General features: G+C 42.6%; 1 protein-coding gene across 1 annotated transcript in view; it reads left to right on the top strand.

Annotated features, from left to right (window-relative positions):
- The window catches only part of spryd3 (SPRY domain containing 3), a 63,494-nt gene that overhangs the window by 30,248 nt on the left and 16,888 nt on the right, over window positions 1-16,358 (top strand). Inside the window, exon 7 of the mRNA XM_083768848.1 lies at window positions 5,306-5,363. Within this exon, the coding sequence (XP_083624974.1) occupies window positions 5,306-5,363 (58 nt within the window). The remainder of the gene's footprint in view (window positions 1-5,305; window positions 5,364-16,358) is intronic.

The following is a 16,358-nucleotide window of genomic DNA, read 5'->3' as shown; positions in this document are numbered from 1 at the left end:
TTCTAAGTACCCCAAAGCGCTTTACATAAAACATTAGGAACAACTTAAATTCAAGAAACGGAAATAAAAACAAGAAGACATAGAAGGCCCCTGTGTCCCCCAGGTTGGGGGGCAGAGACATAGAAGGCCCCTGTGTCCCCCAGGTTGGGGGGCAGAGACATAGAAGGCCCCTGTCTCTCCCAGGTTGGGGGGCAGAGACATAGAAGGCCCCTGTCTCTCCCAGGTTTGGGGCCAGAGACATAGAAGGCCCCTGTCCCAATACTTTCAGCCGGTCAGCAAGTGGATTCACGAATGTATGTATATAGACAATATTCTTAGGCCAATAAAAAAGACTATATACCAAATTTCCCACCCGTTCACCTCGACTGCCGGACTATTTTGATAAAAGTTACTGTTTTTTGTTTAGTTATTTTTTTTATCCAAAATGAGGTAATGGCACAGGCAGACTCTTCACATACTACAGCATGTCTGAAATAAACGTCCAAGCTAAAAATGTACATAATGTAAATATGAAATAAATAAATAGCTAGGTGTAACGTTGGAGACCACAGCAGTGACCCTTTTCAAGCCCCTTTTCTCAACTCGCTGCTTTCCGCAAGACATTACTCTTATAAGCCATATCTCTAAAACCGGTGGGTCAAACTGAACAACCAATAAGTCAATTTGAAGCTATGATTCCCTGCTTTCACATGACATGGAGAGAAAAAAAGAACTGTCACATATGCACACTTACCGACGATACTCCATGGCACAGTTGGCCATGTTGTGCACAAAGTGCACGTAACATAACACCAGAGGTACAGTATGAGTACGGTCTCTGTGCCTCCAGTCTTTCCCGGCAGTGTAACGGCATTATGAAACGCTCTCATCATTTCATTTCTGTATAGTTTCGTCCACAAAAACACATACATTGTGAATTTGTGACATATTATACTGTACCTTAACCTTTGACATGAAAATGTTTGTATGTACAGTGTGTATATATATATATATATATATATATATATATATATATATATATATAGTGCGTGGATTCAGTTCGTTTTTGCACATGTGATAAATGTGTACTATTATAGGTCCATACAGACATACAGTGCAGCCATACCCAAACCCCTATAGCTGAGACTGTGTGGGCACAAGTTTGCACGTAAACGTGCGCACACACACACACACACACACACACACACACATACACACACACACACACACTCTCACACTTTCTCTCCATCATGCTCCTTAGCCACTCCCGTACACTACACATGTGGTAATCCCTCTGGTTTTTGTGTTATTTTTAGATGGCTCTACGATGACCAGGAAGATAGCGGTAGTGAATGATGCGTATCTGCTTCTATGGGGGGGGTGGGCGCGGGCACCTCTCCTCTCCTCACTGCCACCATTCCATTCTCCTCTCTTAGCACTGGTTGTTTACTCTACACCACAGGGTGGAAATGCAGGTCTCCTCTCCGATAGCGCAGCGATATAGCAGCTGGGGGATCTGATATTGCGAAGGCCCTCACTCTGCTCCGCTGCGTTGGACTCATAACGACACTGTTTGTTGTTCTTGGAAGCGGCGTTGCCTTTTTTCTCACTAATGGCTTCTACAGGCCCAGCAGGGATAGTATAGCCGAGGAGTTCAAAAGTTCACGTTCAATTTGACCACGGGGGTTATAAGCCCATTTTGACCTGGGAACGGTTCCGCGAATGACTTCTAAAATCCTGCACTGTTTTCTTGAAAAAAGCTGTGTTTTTCTATGTCAGTCGTTCTCAGACACTTTCGTGTCACTTTTCGCGATTCTTCAAAAATAGCAGACCTACAAGCTCGTAGCGCGCCACCGAGTGGCGCGCTACGAGCTTGTAGGTCTGCTGTTTTTCAATAGCTAAAGCATTACATAATGCTAACACCAAAAGGGGTTCCCGCGACAAAATGGGTTAACATTATGTACTGACTCAAAGTCGAGGTTTGTCCTCTGCTATGGATGAAATGGATGAATGATTTAATTTATTTTAAGTGTCATGCCACCTTGTGGCCCATCCCTCATGGGATTACATGACACCTTTTCACACAAGTTACAATAAACAGTTATACACTCTACTGATCGTATACTACTGATTGCATGCCACATAAATACAAATACAACAAATCAAAACAAAACATAAAACAATGCACTAGCCTACATATCCCTTACTCTGGCTGTACATGGCCTTTTTTCCAGGCTTTCTCTAGATAATTTGCCAATATAAATAAGTCTTTCTCAAATAAACGGTTAAGTTGTGTATCATTCATATCCATCATATTAACATAGTTTATATTATGAAACAACGCCTCTCTAACTCTAACCTACCCTCTGGAACGCTCTCTCCCCAAACATGTCCGAGATGCCCCCTCACTTCCTACCTTCAAATCTGCACTGAAAACCCACCTGTTCAGAATCGCATTTCAAAGCTGATGTGTTTTTATTTTAAACCTCAATCTGCCCTGCATTACCCTGCTTAGTCGACTATTAGTCGACTAACAGCTAATTTATTCATCTATCAGTCGACTATACAAATCCTTAGTCGGGGACAGCCCTAGTTATCACAGAAAAGACATTTAAAATCTATGTCCCACCTTTTAATAACCTGCGATGGTTCGTGAACTTGGGTTGCCGTCCATCATGCCCCAACACCTCCACAGGGATCTTCTTTGTTCTTATTGGGCCTAGCTTGTTAATTTCTATCCAAAATGAGTGTTCGTTTGAAGTTTGAATTGCAGTATCTGTCCTCTTTGATAGGATCTTTTCCTTCATTTCGGTTCATTAAAATAATCATAAAAAAAAAAAAAAAAAAAAAAAGATTTTCATTTTGGAAACATTTACACATCCCTAAGCTGAAGTAGCTTGATGTAGCCAAAACACTCGCGAGGCGATCGACGACAACAGGAGGTATGATTAATTCTAACGCGACTAGCGACGGTACCACGCGCGGCGGGCCGTCTAAAACATAATCGTTGCTTAGAATTGGACGGAATGATTTAGATCGAGAGATCAAGAGAACTCTGTGGAAAACTACAGCATAGAACTGCGCATGCTGAAAAATGGCGGAACCCGTACGAAAACAATAAGGGGTCTTCTCTCCCTTCTCTCTCTCTCTCTGCTCCCCTCTCTCCCCCCCTCTATCTGCCAAAATGATATACAGCGATTCCGTCCTCAGATTTTGAGAACACAATCACCAAAATTATTAGTTGTATATTATACAAAGAATAAGGAAAAAGGGGGAAATAAAGAGAGAAGGAAAGGGAAGATATTTGAGCATACAAAAATGCACACCGGCCTATAGCCCTACAGTACACATACTTCATAGAGAACATTGTTCTATTCAGAAAAGAGCCGGGGCAAGTATACTATTAAATAATCGTCACAAAATAAAGGTATACTGAAAATAGTAACGCATTAGAACTGGCACCAGTGTCATATGTTCTGTATGTATTATATTTAAATAAATTCCAGCAGGACCCAGCCCGCCCTGCATGTCGAGAGATATTGTAGGCTGTCTTATTATAGCCATGCCTTTTCTTTGTATGACTTGACTGCTCAGATTAAGGGGCTTGAAAAGAACGCCGCTTTAGTTTTTCATACACTGAAGCCATGTTTGGATAAGGGCTAAGTGTGTGTGTGTGCGCTGTGTGTGTGTGTGTGTACTGTGTAGACTTGTTGAACTGAGGATGATGGACACCCGAAATTTGCAGAGACGACGGCCGCCCGAAAAACAGGCTTTTGTCAGGGGTATCGTCCATATTTCAGACGCGAGTCTGTGGCTCACGCAGGAGCATTATAAATCATCCCCTTTAGTTGTTTTATCCATTCTTAATATTGTCTTGTTAAAGTACATATATGCCACTAAATCACTGATTTAAATGAGCCTCCTGTGAATCATTGATCCATGAGTCCCAGAGTGGACACACACACACACACACACACACACACACAACACACACACACACACACCCCTCAAGAAAGTCATCTGTTCCTCCCCAGAGATCCCCCAGCCTCATGCTGCATGCTGCCGGCCAGGCCGACTGAATCCTCCAGGCTTGTGGTTGACATGAGGGGGAAAGAGGAGCAGACTTGGCCCGGGTTGACGCTTTGGAGCGGTGGCTGCATTCCTCCTCCTCCGTCTCTCTGTCTTCCTTCTGCCGGTTCTTCCTTCTCTCTCTCTCTCTCTCTCTCTCTCTCTCTCTTTTCACCCCCCTATCCGTCTCCATTTCCTGTACCTCCGTCCCCAGTGGGGTTGTCAGACAGGATTGCGTCTGTTTCCCCCCACAATGTCCTGGATGGCTAGTGGAGAGAGCCCCCCCTCCTCCTCCTCTCATTCTGTCTGTCTCCTATAACCTCCATCGTCTGTCTGTTTGTCTGAACATCCCTCTCAATATAGTTCTATCCCATTTTAGACCCCCCCGAGTTAAAAACATTCACTTTAAAAGAATATACATTCAAAGATTTGTGTCACATTTTTTTTTACGATTTTCAAAAAATAGCAGACCTACAAGCTTGTAGCGCGCCACTCGGTGGCGCGCTCTATGAGCTTGTAGATCTGCTATTTTTCAATAGCTAAATTACAACATAACGTTTAAAACACCAAAAGGGGTTTCCCGCGCAAAATGGGCTATTTTAGGAGAGAAAGGCCAGCAAATGTTTTACCATTACCAACCACTCTGTATGGAAAAACATAGTCAACTCTTTGTTGTTGTTGCTGTCTATCAAACATTCTTTGCAGAACCTGTGTGTTTTTTGGGGGACATCGTTGGTATGATCGGGGGGGTGTTTTGATTGTGAATTGACAACCAAATCACTTATTTTTTGTGTCGTACAATCAACATTTGGTCGTTATTATAATAAGCCAATTCCACGCCATGTAGAATTTGTGTTATATGAGATCAATTGTGAGACACCTTGAGATGAAAGGAGAGCCGAGTGGCATGGCTCTTCACTATACTTCCTCCTTGTCCCTATTTGGTAGTGTGTGTGTGTGTGTGTGTGTGTGTGTGTGTGTGTGTGTGGGGCTAATGGAGGTGGTGCAGTGGAGAGGGCCCCGATAAACATATCCAGTGATTGCCTCTGAGTCACTCTCTGATCTTATCCAAAATGTTGGCCCTCTGATTATTTCTGTTGGCATGGTGAAAGGTAGACGGACTGAGTTAAGACACGAGCAGGAACACGCGCACAGCTACACAGCCACACACACACACACACACACACAATATATGTATTTCTTTTGTTCGTTTGCAACTGTGACATGATCAAATATTATGTTGTATTTCGTTGTGCAGGACTACCCCAAGAACCGGCACCCGGGCTGGAGCCGAGGATCGGTGGCTTACCATGCAGGTGAGGTCTCCGTCTCTCTCTCTCTCTCTCTGTGTGTGTGTCTCTCTCGCTCTCTCTGTGTGTGTCTCTCTCTCTCTCTCTCTCTCTGTGTGTCTCTCTCTCTCTCTCTCTCTCTCTACTCCATTGACCAGGGTCCCTCCTCCGGGCGTCTGGTACTACTCGGCCCAACTCTTTTGTCCCTCCTCCTCTACACCCAAATTTCAGCCGAAAATGAACGTTTGCCCCGCTATATATAAGCGACACTATAGCGTTCATGTAGTTTAATTTATTGTCATCTCTCTCTCTTCCTCTTCTCGTATTTTCCACATGAGTATGTGAAATGAAATCCCCCCCCCCCCCACCCCCGACACAGTTTATAGTCATAATTTCGATCAGATATAACTTCCCGTGAATACATACATACATACACCCATCTAGCTGTTTTTAGAAAATCCCCAACATCTCAGCGCACCATCTCATCTGGATGTTGAGGTGCCCAGCCAGCACAGACTATATCTCAATCTCAATCGCTTCTATCTGCGGGAGCATCACTCCCCCCCCAACAAAACACAGCGTTAAAGCTATGCCTCCTCCTATATTATGCACAGACCTGGTTGTTTTTAGGACAACAGCCCCCCCCCCCACTATCGCTAAAGGCATCTGCCCCTACAAGCCTAACCCTCACGGCTGCACTCCTCTATAGACTTCAGCACCCCGCACCGCTATCAGTGCTACTGTACGAGATAACCTGTCATATATGCAGCTAGCTGTGACAGGGGGAGGTACAGTAGCAGGAGGCGCTGTAGCTCGGCGGTGGTTGTTATCATTGTGAACAACAGGCCACACTAGTTTGTTTGTCTGCCAATCTGCTGTGCTACACTGTCACTATCGGGGATCTGAGCGAGCTGCTGACTGTTATCTGCTGTTCCCCTGCTTTATAAGGGATCACATTGTTGAGGTCTGCACAAGGGGATTTGCCTTAAAATGATACACACACACACGCACACACACGCACACGCCCACACACACACCAACCACACAATGTAATATACATGAAACTGTCCAGTGCAGGAGCTTTTTTTATCGTTTGAGAGAAAGTATAGCGTTGTGTTTTATTTTTAGGCAACGTTCTATATATGCTTCCATTTGGTTGACCTTCTAATCGACTTATCAGGAGACTTTCTCTCATACCCGTTGTGCATTCCACATTCATGTTTGGACTTAATGTTTATACTCTGAAATTCCTGTATTTCATTTTGGTGTTCCCGTTCAGACCTAGCAGACCTACAAGCTCGTAGCGCGCCACTCGGTGGCTTGTAGGTCTGCCATTTTTAGAATCTGATCTCAGGTCAGAATGGGTTCATCAGACCAGTGTGTGTCCAGTGGAAACCTCGTATGAATCTGATCTCAGGTCAGAATGGGTTAATACTGATACCACTCGATGCCGTGTGTCCCCCTTGGGGGGCCGTGGACGATGCGTCTGTGCCGCGTGACGGTGGAAGGCCGGTCGTTCACATCCTGACGGGTTTTCTGAAAAGCCATGTTTCCGTGTCAGTCGTTCTTCGATTTTTCAAAATAGCAGACCTACAAGCTCGTAGCGCGCCACTCGGTGGCGCGCTACGAGCTTGTAGGTCTGCTATTTTTCCAGTCGTTCAGGCTATAGTCTCACCGTGCCCCGTGTCCCAAAGGTCCAAGCGCTGCGGTCTGCCTTGGTTTGGCTGCTGTGCGCTGGATGCCACAGAAATGTGCACGCCCCAGCACAGCTCCCATTAATCTTATTTGTTAGAGACTAAAAAGATGTATGTGGTTTTCCACGCTGTGCGTATGGGTTTTTTTTTTTTGCCTTCCCATGCTTTGGGTTGAGGAGGCGCCGGCTCTGGTCCAGCTACTTAAGGCCTCTTCTTCGCTGGTCGCAGCGCCTCTTCCCCAATGTTGGTTGTAACGAATGACCCAAAGTAACGCAATTAGGTAATAATATTACTTTCACAAGTAACGTATAGTGATGTATGAATATTCAGCTTTTGTAACTAAATAAAATAATATCTCTTTAAGTATTTAAAGGCTTATCTTGTAAAAAAAAAAGAGAGACTGCTCATTCTTCAAACCACCATATGGTTCACACTTTTGCCAGGTTGTGCAACATATTCGGTCAGTTTTAATTTGCAGAGAGCTCACCTCGCACAGCTGCATGTGTAAAGAACCTTGATTTTGCGACGGACACACGTAAAGTGCCAGCTTTGCAGACGATACGATAATGCTTCCCGTTGGTCACGACTAAGACGAAAATGGAGTTATTAATAATAGACGTTCAGGGTTCGAAGTCTGCCTCACAGAGTGTGTAACCAACCAAAACCATTTGAACGTGCATTGTAAAATACATATGCTATAATACACAGATACACTCGCAAAACCCCGGACATTTTGAAGGAAATTATGAAATCCCCCCCCCCCCCCCCTGACAGGCCCCCTAAAAGAGTACATGTGGTCACCCTATTAACCCATTCTGAACGGGAACCCATTTTGGCGTCAGCATCATGTCGTGCTTTAGCTATTGAAAAATAGCAGACCTACAAGCTCATAGCGCGCCACCGAGTGGCGCGCTACGAGCTTGTAGGTCTGCTATTTTTTTTTAATCGAAGAACGACTGACATTTTTTGAATCTGATCTCAGGTCAGAATGGGTTAATCAGACCAGTGTGTGTGTCCAGTGGAAACCTCGTATGAATCTGATCTCGGGTCAGAATGGGTTGAAAGTTACGTTGGTTTTGTCATGGGCCTGGAGATGGTATGGTGTTACACAACATGTGTTGAAGTCGTCCGATTTTTGTTAATGGGAGTATGGACATTACCGCGATTGACTAACAGATAAATGCCGAATTATTAGTTTCCCTTCCGGGGTGACGTGTGGCTTATCGTGGCAACATATGGGCCAAAGATCAATACAAATGTATACTGAACATGTCACTCCCAGTGATGTGTTAGAAACCAGCCGGTTCTGTAGTACCGGTGCTGCGGGGCTTTATTTCTTGCCTTCTTTCAATAAGCCACAACAACAACGTCAAAACTGTCAAGCAAACACAATGAACAGTGACCAGGCATCAGTCGGAACAATAAAGCACATAAAGAGAAAAGAAACAAAACGATCGATAAACCTCACCACGAAATACGACATATAACTCAAATAATGACAAATAACTTAAACCATTGATGCAGAAACGACAAAACGAACCTTAAACTTGTGACACGCTGTCTTCAAACATTCCGTCTGCCCTGTAAGCAAAGACGGAAGCATAAGTCAGTCATGCTTGTTGTGTGAGCCTTGTCTAAGATGCCCACGTAAGGGCAGGGCACCGGAAATGACGTAAACAACTTCCGGGAAACGAGAACAAATATATATTTTTACGCAAATAAGTAAATGTCAAACAAAGATAATGACGCGACGGCAGTCACACTCCCACCAAATCACCATCTTTGGGATTTTATTCAGAATTTTTCCTATTTTTTTTTTTTGGCATTTCACTTTTCGCTTGCCGTATGCTAACGCTCAGTGCAACTATTAGCTTGTCATTGACTCCCATGTTAGCGCGGCGGAAAGAATGACTCTTATCTCCTAATCCAGGGCGCTCTCCGTGGTGATGAATGGATCGATATGCTGGCGCTTCATTTCTGCTCATCATCCGTCTCTCCCGCAAAATATGAACGCTTTTTGGAGCGTAAAACAATATATTAAGATGATCGGGGATGTGAGGTCCCTTTGTAAAGTCAACTTTTTTAGGCAAGTGTTTCCTGTTTCATGGCTTTCAAAGTAAAAGCGATCAGACAACTCTGGCACTCTATAGCCTTTATTTTGAAGGCACTTCCTGTACTAAATGTGTTAAATATCATCGAAGTAAGATTGACATAGACCGTGTCCGCTTGAAGCAGTGCGACCTTTCAGCATACGACAGTCAAGCAGTGTACAAAAATACCCCTGACACTTATTCTGCCTTAAGCAGTAAAACAGATTCTCGTACAGACTTTACAAAACAAATCGTGTTTAGTACGCTTTTAATACATTCATAATGCCAACATTCTGGCTCACAACAATTAGACCTTTTGCTTTAAAGGGTAAGACCACTTTTTTTGAGGTTTGGGTTGTGTAGTTACTTTGCCATGATGCAACTCCAAATGTGGACAAGAAATAAAGAAATACTGCTTCAGTGATTAGAAATTGATAATTCAAAATATGCTCCTCATTGACAGCTCCCAAAGTCACTCTTTTAGTACGTAAACAAACACAAACAATGTTGATTCAGACAATATAGAGCATCACCAAAACTCATGTGGTTTTATTTTATCATAAGAATGTTAGAATCCTGTTGATTTTACTATTTGAAGATCCGGATCCATGGATCCAGTCCGGGTTTTCTTCCCAATAAAATGGACAAATCAACAGGAAGATAACATTTTTATGATAAAATAAAACCACATGAGTTTTGGTGATGCTCTATATTGTCTGAATCAACATTGTCTGTGTTTGTTTACATACTAAAAGAGTGACTTTGAGAGCTGTTTTAGCTACAATGTAAGTCAATGAGGAGCATTTTTTGAATTATCAATTTCTAATCACTGGAGCAGTTATTTTTTATTTCTTGTCCACATTTGGAGTTGCATCATGGCAAAGTAACTACACAACCCAAACCTCTTACCCTTTAACCTTTAAATTTTCCTTTCTGTATATATATATATATTGCACAAACGTGCAAGTCAACGTTGGCCAGACATTTGCAGTCAAACGATAACTTTAACGTGATACTTGATTTAGTCACCTTAAAATATGAATGTACATTTTATCCAATGTTCACTTTTTATTGTACAGCGTCATGTAACTTGTGGTACGATAAAACCTTATTAACCTTAACCTTATTCACCATTTGGTGTACAACAAATATGGATGTGATCTGAATTAACCTTTAAATATACTGTAGATACTGCATTTCTTTCTCCTGTTTGGATCATTAGTAGGCATGTAACGATTCACTCAACTCACGATACGATTCGTTCACGATATTAAAATATATATATATATTAAAGAAAAATTACAGTTTTTTTAATGTTATATAATTTACTGTATCCCCCCCCCCCCCTGAGATTTTTTATTTAACTACATTGCAAAAGAAGTAGCATTACTTTTGACAGTGCAGAAACATAATTGCCTTCCTTGATGAGCATCAACGACCATCATCACCTGGGCACAGTCAATTCAATTCAGTTCAATTCAAAGGGCTTTATTGGCATGAGAAAACATACGTTTACATTGCCAAAGCATGAAGAACAATACAACAATACAGCAATACAATCAAAATGAAAATGATGTACATTTGAAGGTCAGAATCGTCAATAGATCAAATTCTATGTACCAAGGTCACTCGGTGCAGGTATAGTGCAGGAATATACACAATAATATAGTCACAGACACACACAGCTCCCCTCTACAGTCACAGACACACACAGCTCCCCTCTACAGTCACAGACACACACAGCTCCCCTCTACAGTCACAGACACACACAGCTCCCCTCTACAGTCACAGACACACACAGCTCCCCTCTACAGTCACAGAAACACACAGCTCCCCTCTACAGTCACAGACACACAGCTCCCCTCTACAGTCACAGACACACACAGCTCCCCTCTACAGTCACAGACACACACACAGCTCCCCTCTACAGTCACAGACACACACAGCTCCCCTCTACAGTGCTCTACTACTGAAAGTGACTATCATTTCTCTCCAAATCACTTGAATATGATGGAATATGACTAAAGCTCACATTCCACACCACACAATTCAATTTCAATTCAAAGGACTTTATTGGCATGAGAAAACATACGTTTACATTGCCAAAGCAGAAAGAACAATACAACAATACAACAATACAATCAAAACAAAAATGATGTACTTTGTCAGAATCTTCAATAGATCAACTTCTATGTACCAAGATCACTCGATGCAGGTATAGTGCAGGAATATACACAATGATTAGTCTTTACGGTGGTTGTGTTCCATTTGATATCCTTCTCCTATCACAGCAACTCACAAATCTTGCTGCTGTGTTTGCACATTGTTGTACTTCCCCCAGCAGATATGGGAGTTTTTTGTTATTGGTCATGTTTTCAAAATCTCCGTGTGTGGTTGTAATCTGTGGGAAGTATGTGTCTCTGATGTCTTGGTACAATGGACAGATGGTTAGGAAGTGTAGCTCGGTTTCCACTTCATTTAGTGTGCAGTGGGTGCATAGTCTGTCTTCTCTCGGGATACAGGTCTGCCTATGACGGCCTTTCTCGATCGCGAGACTGTGCTCACTGAGTCTGTACCTAGTTAAGATTTTTCTTTGTTTTGGGTCGGTCACAGTGCTCAGGTATTCTGCCACTGTGTATTCTCTGTTTAGGGCCAGATAGCATTCTAGTTTTTTTTTTTTTAAGATATTTTTTTGCGGCTTACGCCTTTATTGATTTTTTAAGGGATAGAAAGTAGGCTGACAGGAAACGGGAGAGAGATGGGGGGATGACATGCGGTAAAGGCCGTGTCGGGTCCGGGAGTCGAACCCGCGGCACACCGCGACTGGATCACCAGTCCGGTGCCCAGACCGTTACGCTACGGCCTGGGCCGATAGCATTCTAGTTTACTCTGCTTTTGTGTTGCTTCTTTCCAGTGTGTCAGATAGTTTTCCTTTTGCTGTTTTATAATTTGGTTTAGTCCAATGGGTTTTCTATCTCGTGGCTCTGTTTGTGTTTGTGCCCGGAGTTCCAGGGCCAGATGGCTGAGGGGGCATCTCTCTAGAGTTTCACTGTGTGTGAGTGCCTTGTTATGGAGTGCATCTAGGTCACTTTCTTTTAGGTGGTTGTAGAACTTAAGTGCTCTCTTTTTTATTTTGATTATGAGTGGGTATCGTCCTAATTCTGCCTGGCATGCATTATTTGGTGTTTTTCGCTGGGTACGGAGAATGGATTTGCAGAATTCTGTGTGTAGGGTCTCGGTTTGGTGTTTATACCATTTTTCAAGGTCATGGTTTGCTAATGGTCCCCAGATCTCGCAACCATAGAGGGAAATTGGTTCCCTCTATGAGTCCAGTATTTTAAGCCATGTTTTAATTGGGATGTCTAATTTGATGTTTCTTTTGATGGCATAGAATGCCCTTCTTGCCTTGTCTCACAGGTCCTTTACAGCTTGGTTGTAGTTCCCTGTGCTGCTGATGTTTAGGCCAAGGTAGGTATAGGTTTTTAGTTTGTTCTAGTGGGATTGTATTTAGGAAAAATTGGTGGTTTTGGCGGCTGGGCCTTTTTTGAAATATCATGACTTTAGTCTTGGTTAGGTTCACTGTCAGGGCCCATGTCTGGGAGAATTTGTGTAGGAGATCAAGTTGCTGCTGTAGTCCTTCCTTGGTTGGGGACAGCAGCAGCAGGTCATCTGCGTAAAGTAAGCATTTGATTTCTGTGTTTGCCAAGAGGATGCCTGGAGCTGTAGACTGTTCTAGCGTTTTTGCTAATTCGTTGATATATATGTTGAAGAGTGTTGGACTCAGGCTGCATCCCTGTCTAACTCCACGGCTTTGGGGGAAAAAGTCTGTGTGCTTTTCGCCTATTTTGACTGCGCATTTGTTGTTAGTGTACATTGATTTTATGATGTCATAGGTTTTCCCCCCAATGCCACTTTCCAACAGTTTGTACATCAGACCCTCATGCCAAATTGAATCGAATGCTTTTTTGAAGTCGACAAAGCAGGAGAATAATTTGCTTTTGTTTTTGTTTATTTGGTTGTCAATTAGGGTGTTGAGAGTGTAAATGTGGTCTGTTGTGCGATATTTTGGTAGAAAGCCAATTTGTGATTTGCTCAGAACATTGCTTTCTGTCAGGAAATTTAGAATTCTGTGGTTGAGGATCATGCAGAGTATCTTTCCGAGGTTGCTGTTTACACAAATCCCGCGGTAGTTATTTGGGTCATATTTGTCTCCACTTTTGTGGAGTGGCGTTATCAGCCCTTGATTCCATGTGCTGGGGAAAATCCCAGAGCTGAGCACGATATTTAGGAGTTTTAATATGGCCAGTTGGAATTTGAGGTCGGTGAATTTTATCATTAAAAAGGTTTAAAGGACCACTTTTCAACCTAGCTTCATATAATAGGTCCTCACACACTAGCCCCCCTAAAAAAAGTTTTTTTTATTTTTATTTTTTATTTAATTTATTTCAATGAATCGATTCATATCGTCGGGAATAATATCGATATACGATATATCATTACATGCCTAATCATTAGTCTTAAATACCTTTGAGGGGGGTACCAGAGACAGGCCAGACCAGCATGAAAGGTCTTAGTAAGTGTTTGAGTAGAGCCAAATTGACAAATCAAATTTTCAAATCACTTCAAATAAAGAGTTTTCCAAATGATGTGTACAACAAACAAAAACCCTTTCCAAACATGTAAAAATAAACAAACTTTGATTGTCAAACAAGAGAAATGACCTATGACCTTGAAACCCCAAAGGAGCAGTGGTTTAAAGGACCACTTTTCAACCTAGCTTCATATAATAGGTCCTCACTAATAATAATAATAATAATCATAATTGATCATCATCAATAATCAGCCCTCTCATATAGGAGGGCTGTAGGCAGTTCAGAAACCGTCTTCCAGTGACATCATCCATGGGGAATACAAGCTAATAAAAACTGCAGGCTTTCTAGTCCTGAAAAGTTGCGTTGCAAAAATGGAAGCCATCGTTCTCACGATAATAAAAATCTAAACATTTTTGTAAAAAAAAATTGTTTAAAAAACAATCTGCCTAATGATGATGTCACTGGAAGACTAACCGTCTTCCAGCCCTTAGTCAGGAGGTCTACCATTCTTTCCTCCCACCTTAGCATCATTTAAAAGCATCCCTCTTTTCCTGTGCTCCTTGACATTTTGTGTTTTCCTTCCTTTGTGATGGTTTTCCATTTAGTTCCTGATTTTATTTCCTTGATGCTTCCACTTTCGTTTCCTTGCATTTGAAGGCCCTTTGTCTTTCTTGTTGCCTACTCTCTTGGGTCTCTTGGTGGACTTCTTCTGGCCATAATTAGCTGCTACTTTCTTGGCATCGGGTTTCTTGGCTTTCTGTGATTTCTTTGTGGTTGCAGGCTTCTTGGCTTGCCACCTTCTTTGGCTTCTTAGCCGTTGCACGGTTGCACGTTTCTTTCCTGCAACAGGCTTCTTTGCTTCAACTGCTTCCGGAGCAACGGGTTTCAACCCTTCTGCCTCCTTGTTTACGTTGAAAGAGTCAGCAACACCGGTGCCCTTTGAGCTGAACCAGGGCACCTTCAGCGTCCAGGCTCACCATGGCGGGTTCCAGTTGCTGACATGGTTGCGAACGCAGTGAGCACTAACTATGAGACCTAGCAGAACATGTCTGTGTGTGTGTCTGTGTGTCACGCTGTAATACCACCCGCCCGACACCAGAGGGTGCAGCTGTATCACACACACACACACACACACACACACACACAAAAAAACTTAACTTAAAAAACTTTAAAGTAAAAAGAATTACAGAAAAAAAAAGCATGCACGCACGCACACACTAAAAAAAGGACTTAAAAAACCGTAACTTTAAAAAACCTTAACTTAAAAAAATATCTTTAAAAAACACAGGAGAACTTAAAAAAACCTCCTTAAAAGTAGGTAATTTATTGCAATTTACGAGCTGCGTTCTCTTCCCGCGTTCGCGCGTCTTACTTGTATGGTGTACGTATAGGCAGCAGAGCCTGTGTAGCAGCCAACCCTTTTTGAGCACCTTCCAAATGCTCAAGTTCCTGCCTGATTCTCTCCGTAGACTGTTGACCGGAGACACTCTCCGCTTCCGGCTGCTGCAACCTCTCTTTGTGTTGCTCTTGCTCTGCCACAATCATTAACCCATTCTGACCTGAGATCAGATTCTAAAAAATGTCTTCTACATCCTGACCGTTTTCTGAAAAAGCCATGTTTCTATGTCAGTCGTTCTTCGATTTTTCAAAAATAGCAGACCTACAAGCTCGTAGCGCGCCACTCGGTGGCGCGCTACGAGCTTGTAGATCTGCTATTTTTCAATAGCTAAAGCATAGCATAATGCTAACACCAAAAGGGGTTAAGTGCTCGTGTGGCTGTGAACTCTGCCGCAGCTTCGTTCTGCCACTTCTCTTCCTTTGCACGTCTTGGACGACATTTCTGTGTGACCTGCACACATGTGGCCATTTTGAGACGCGGGTCACTCGTAGGAGTTTCAATGGAATCATGAATGTCCTTTTAAAAAAATGTCTAAATCCGTTTCTACAGCATCAACATATTCTTGGAAGTTACAGTACACACTGGAGCCTTGTTTTAGAACGACACCTTGTTTTGCTCTTTTTGCTTGGCTTTCCCAGTGTGCAAAAGTTGTACAACAACCTCTCTTTGCACTCATTAATGAATTGGTTCCATTGTTGGACTGGTTCTCCAATCTGCCTGTGCAGGTTCCTTATTTGTGCAGGTCCCTTTTTAGATGCCCTTTGTCTTCTTTTGACACCGTTACCTTTTGACCTACACACACACACACACACACAACATTTTCCTTTTGGTGACACAAACACAACTTGTGCTTGTCCTTAACTCATTTGAGAGGAGGAATCCAAAACATCTGTGTCAATTTTTCCCTAAATTAAATTGGCGCTGAGGCGGTCTTTTAGTTTGCGCTGGTTCCTGGTTGTGCTTCTGGCCCTTTTTTTAGATGCCCTTGTGGCTTAAATTACCCGGCTTTGACATCTTTTCAACTGGCTCACGCACTTATTAACCACACATTTAAAACCCATTTAAAACGGTGCCATTAAGATACACACGTGCATTTCATTTAACACAGTATGCAATGAACCCTTAAATCAAACCAACAAAAAAATAAACGCTTCATCCGTTTGTTTTATAATTGCCGATTTCCTTCATTTTCCTTTTTGTTTCAAAGTCTCCTGATGTTAGCAGTAGCGCCACAGTCTTTGTTCCAT

This window comes from Protomyctophum parallelum (assembly GCF_964188405.1).
Source record: "Protomyctophum parallelum genome assembly, chromosome: 7".
In the NCBI taxonomy this organism is placed as follows: Eukaryota; Metazoa; Chordata; class Actinopteri; order Myctophiformes; family Myctophidae; genus Protomyctophum; species Protomyctophum parallelum.
Note: the sequence above shows the minus strand (reverse complement) of the source record. Positions and strands in the feature narration are given on the sequence as shown.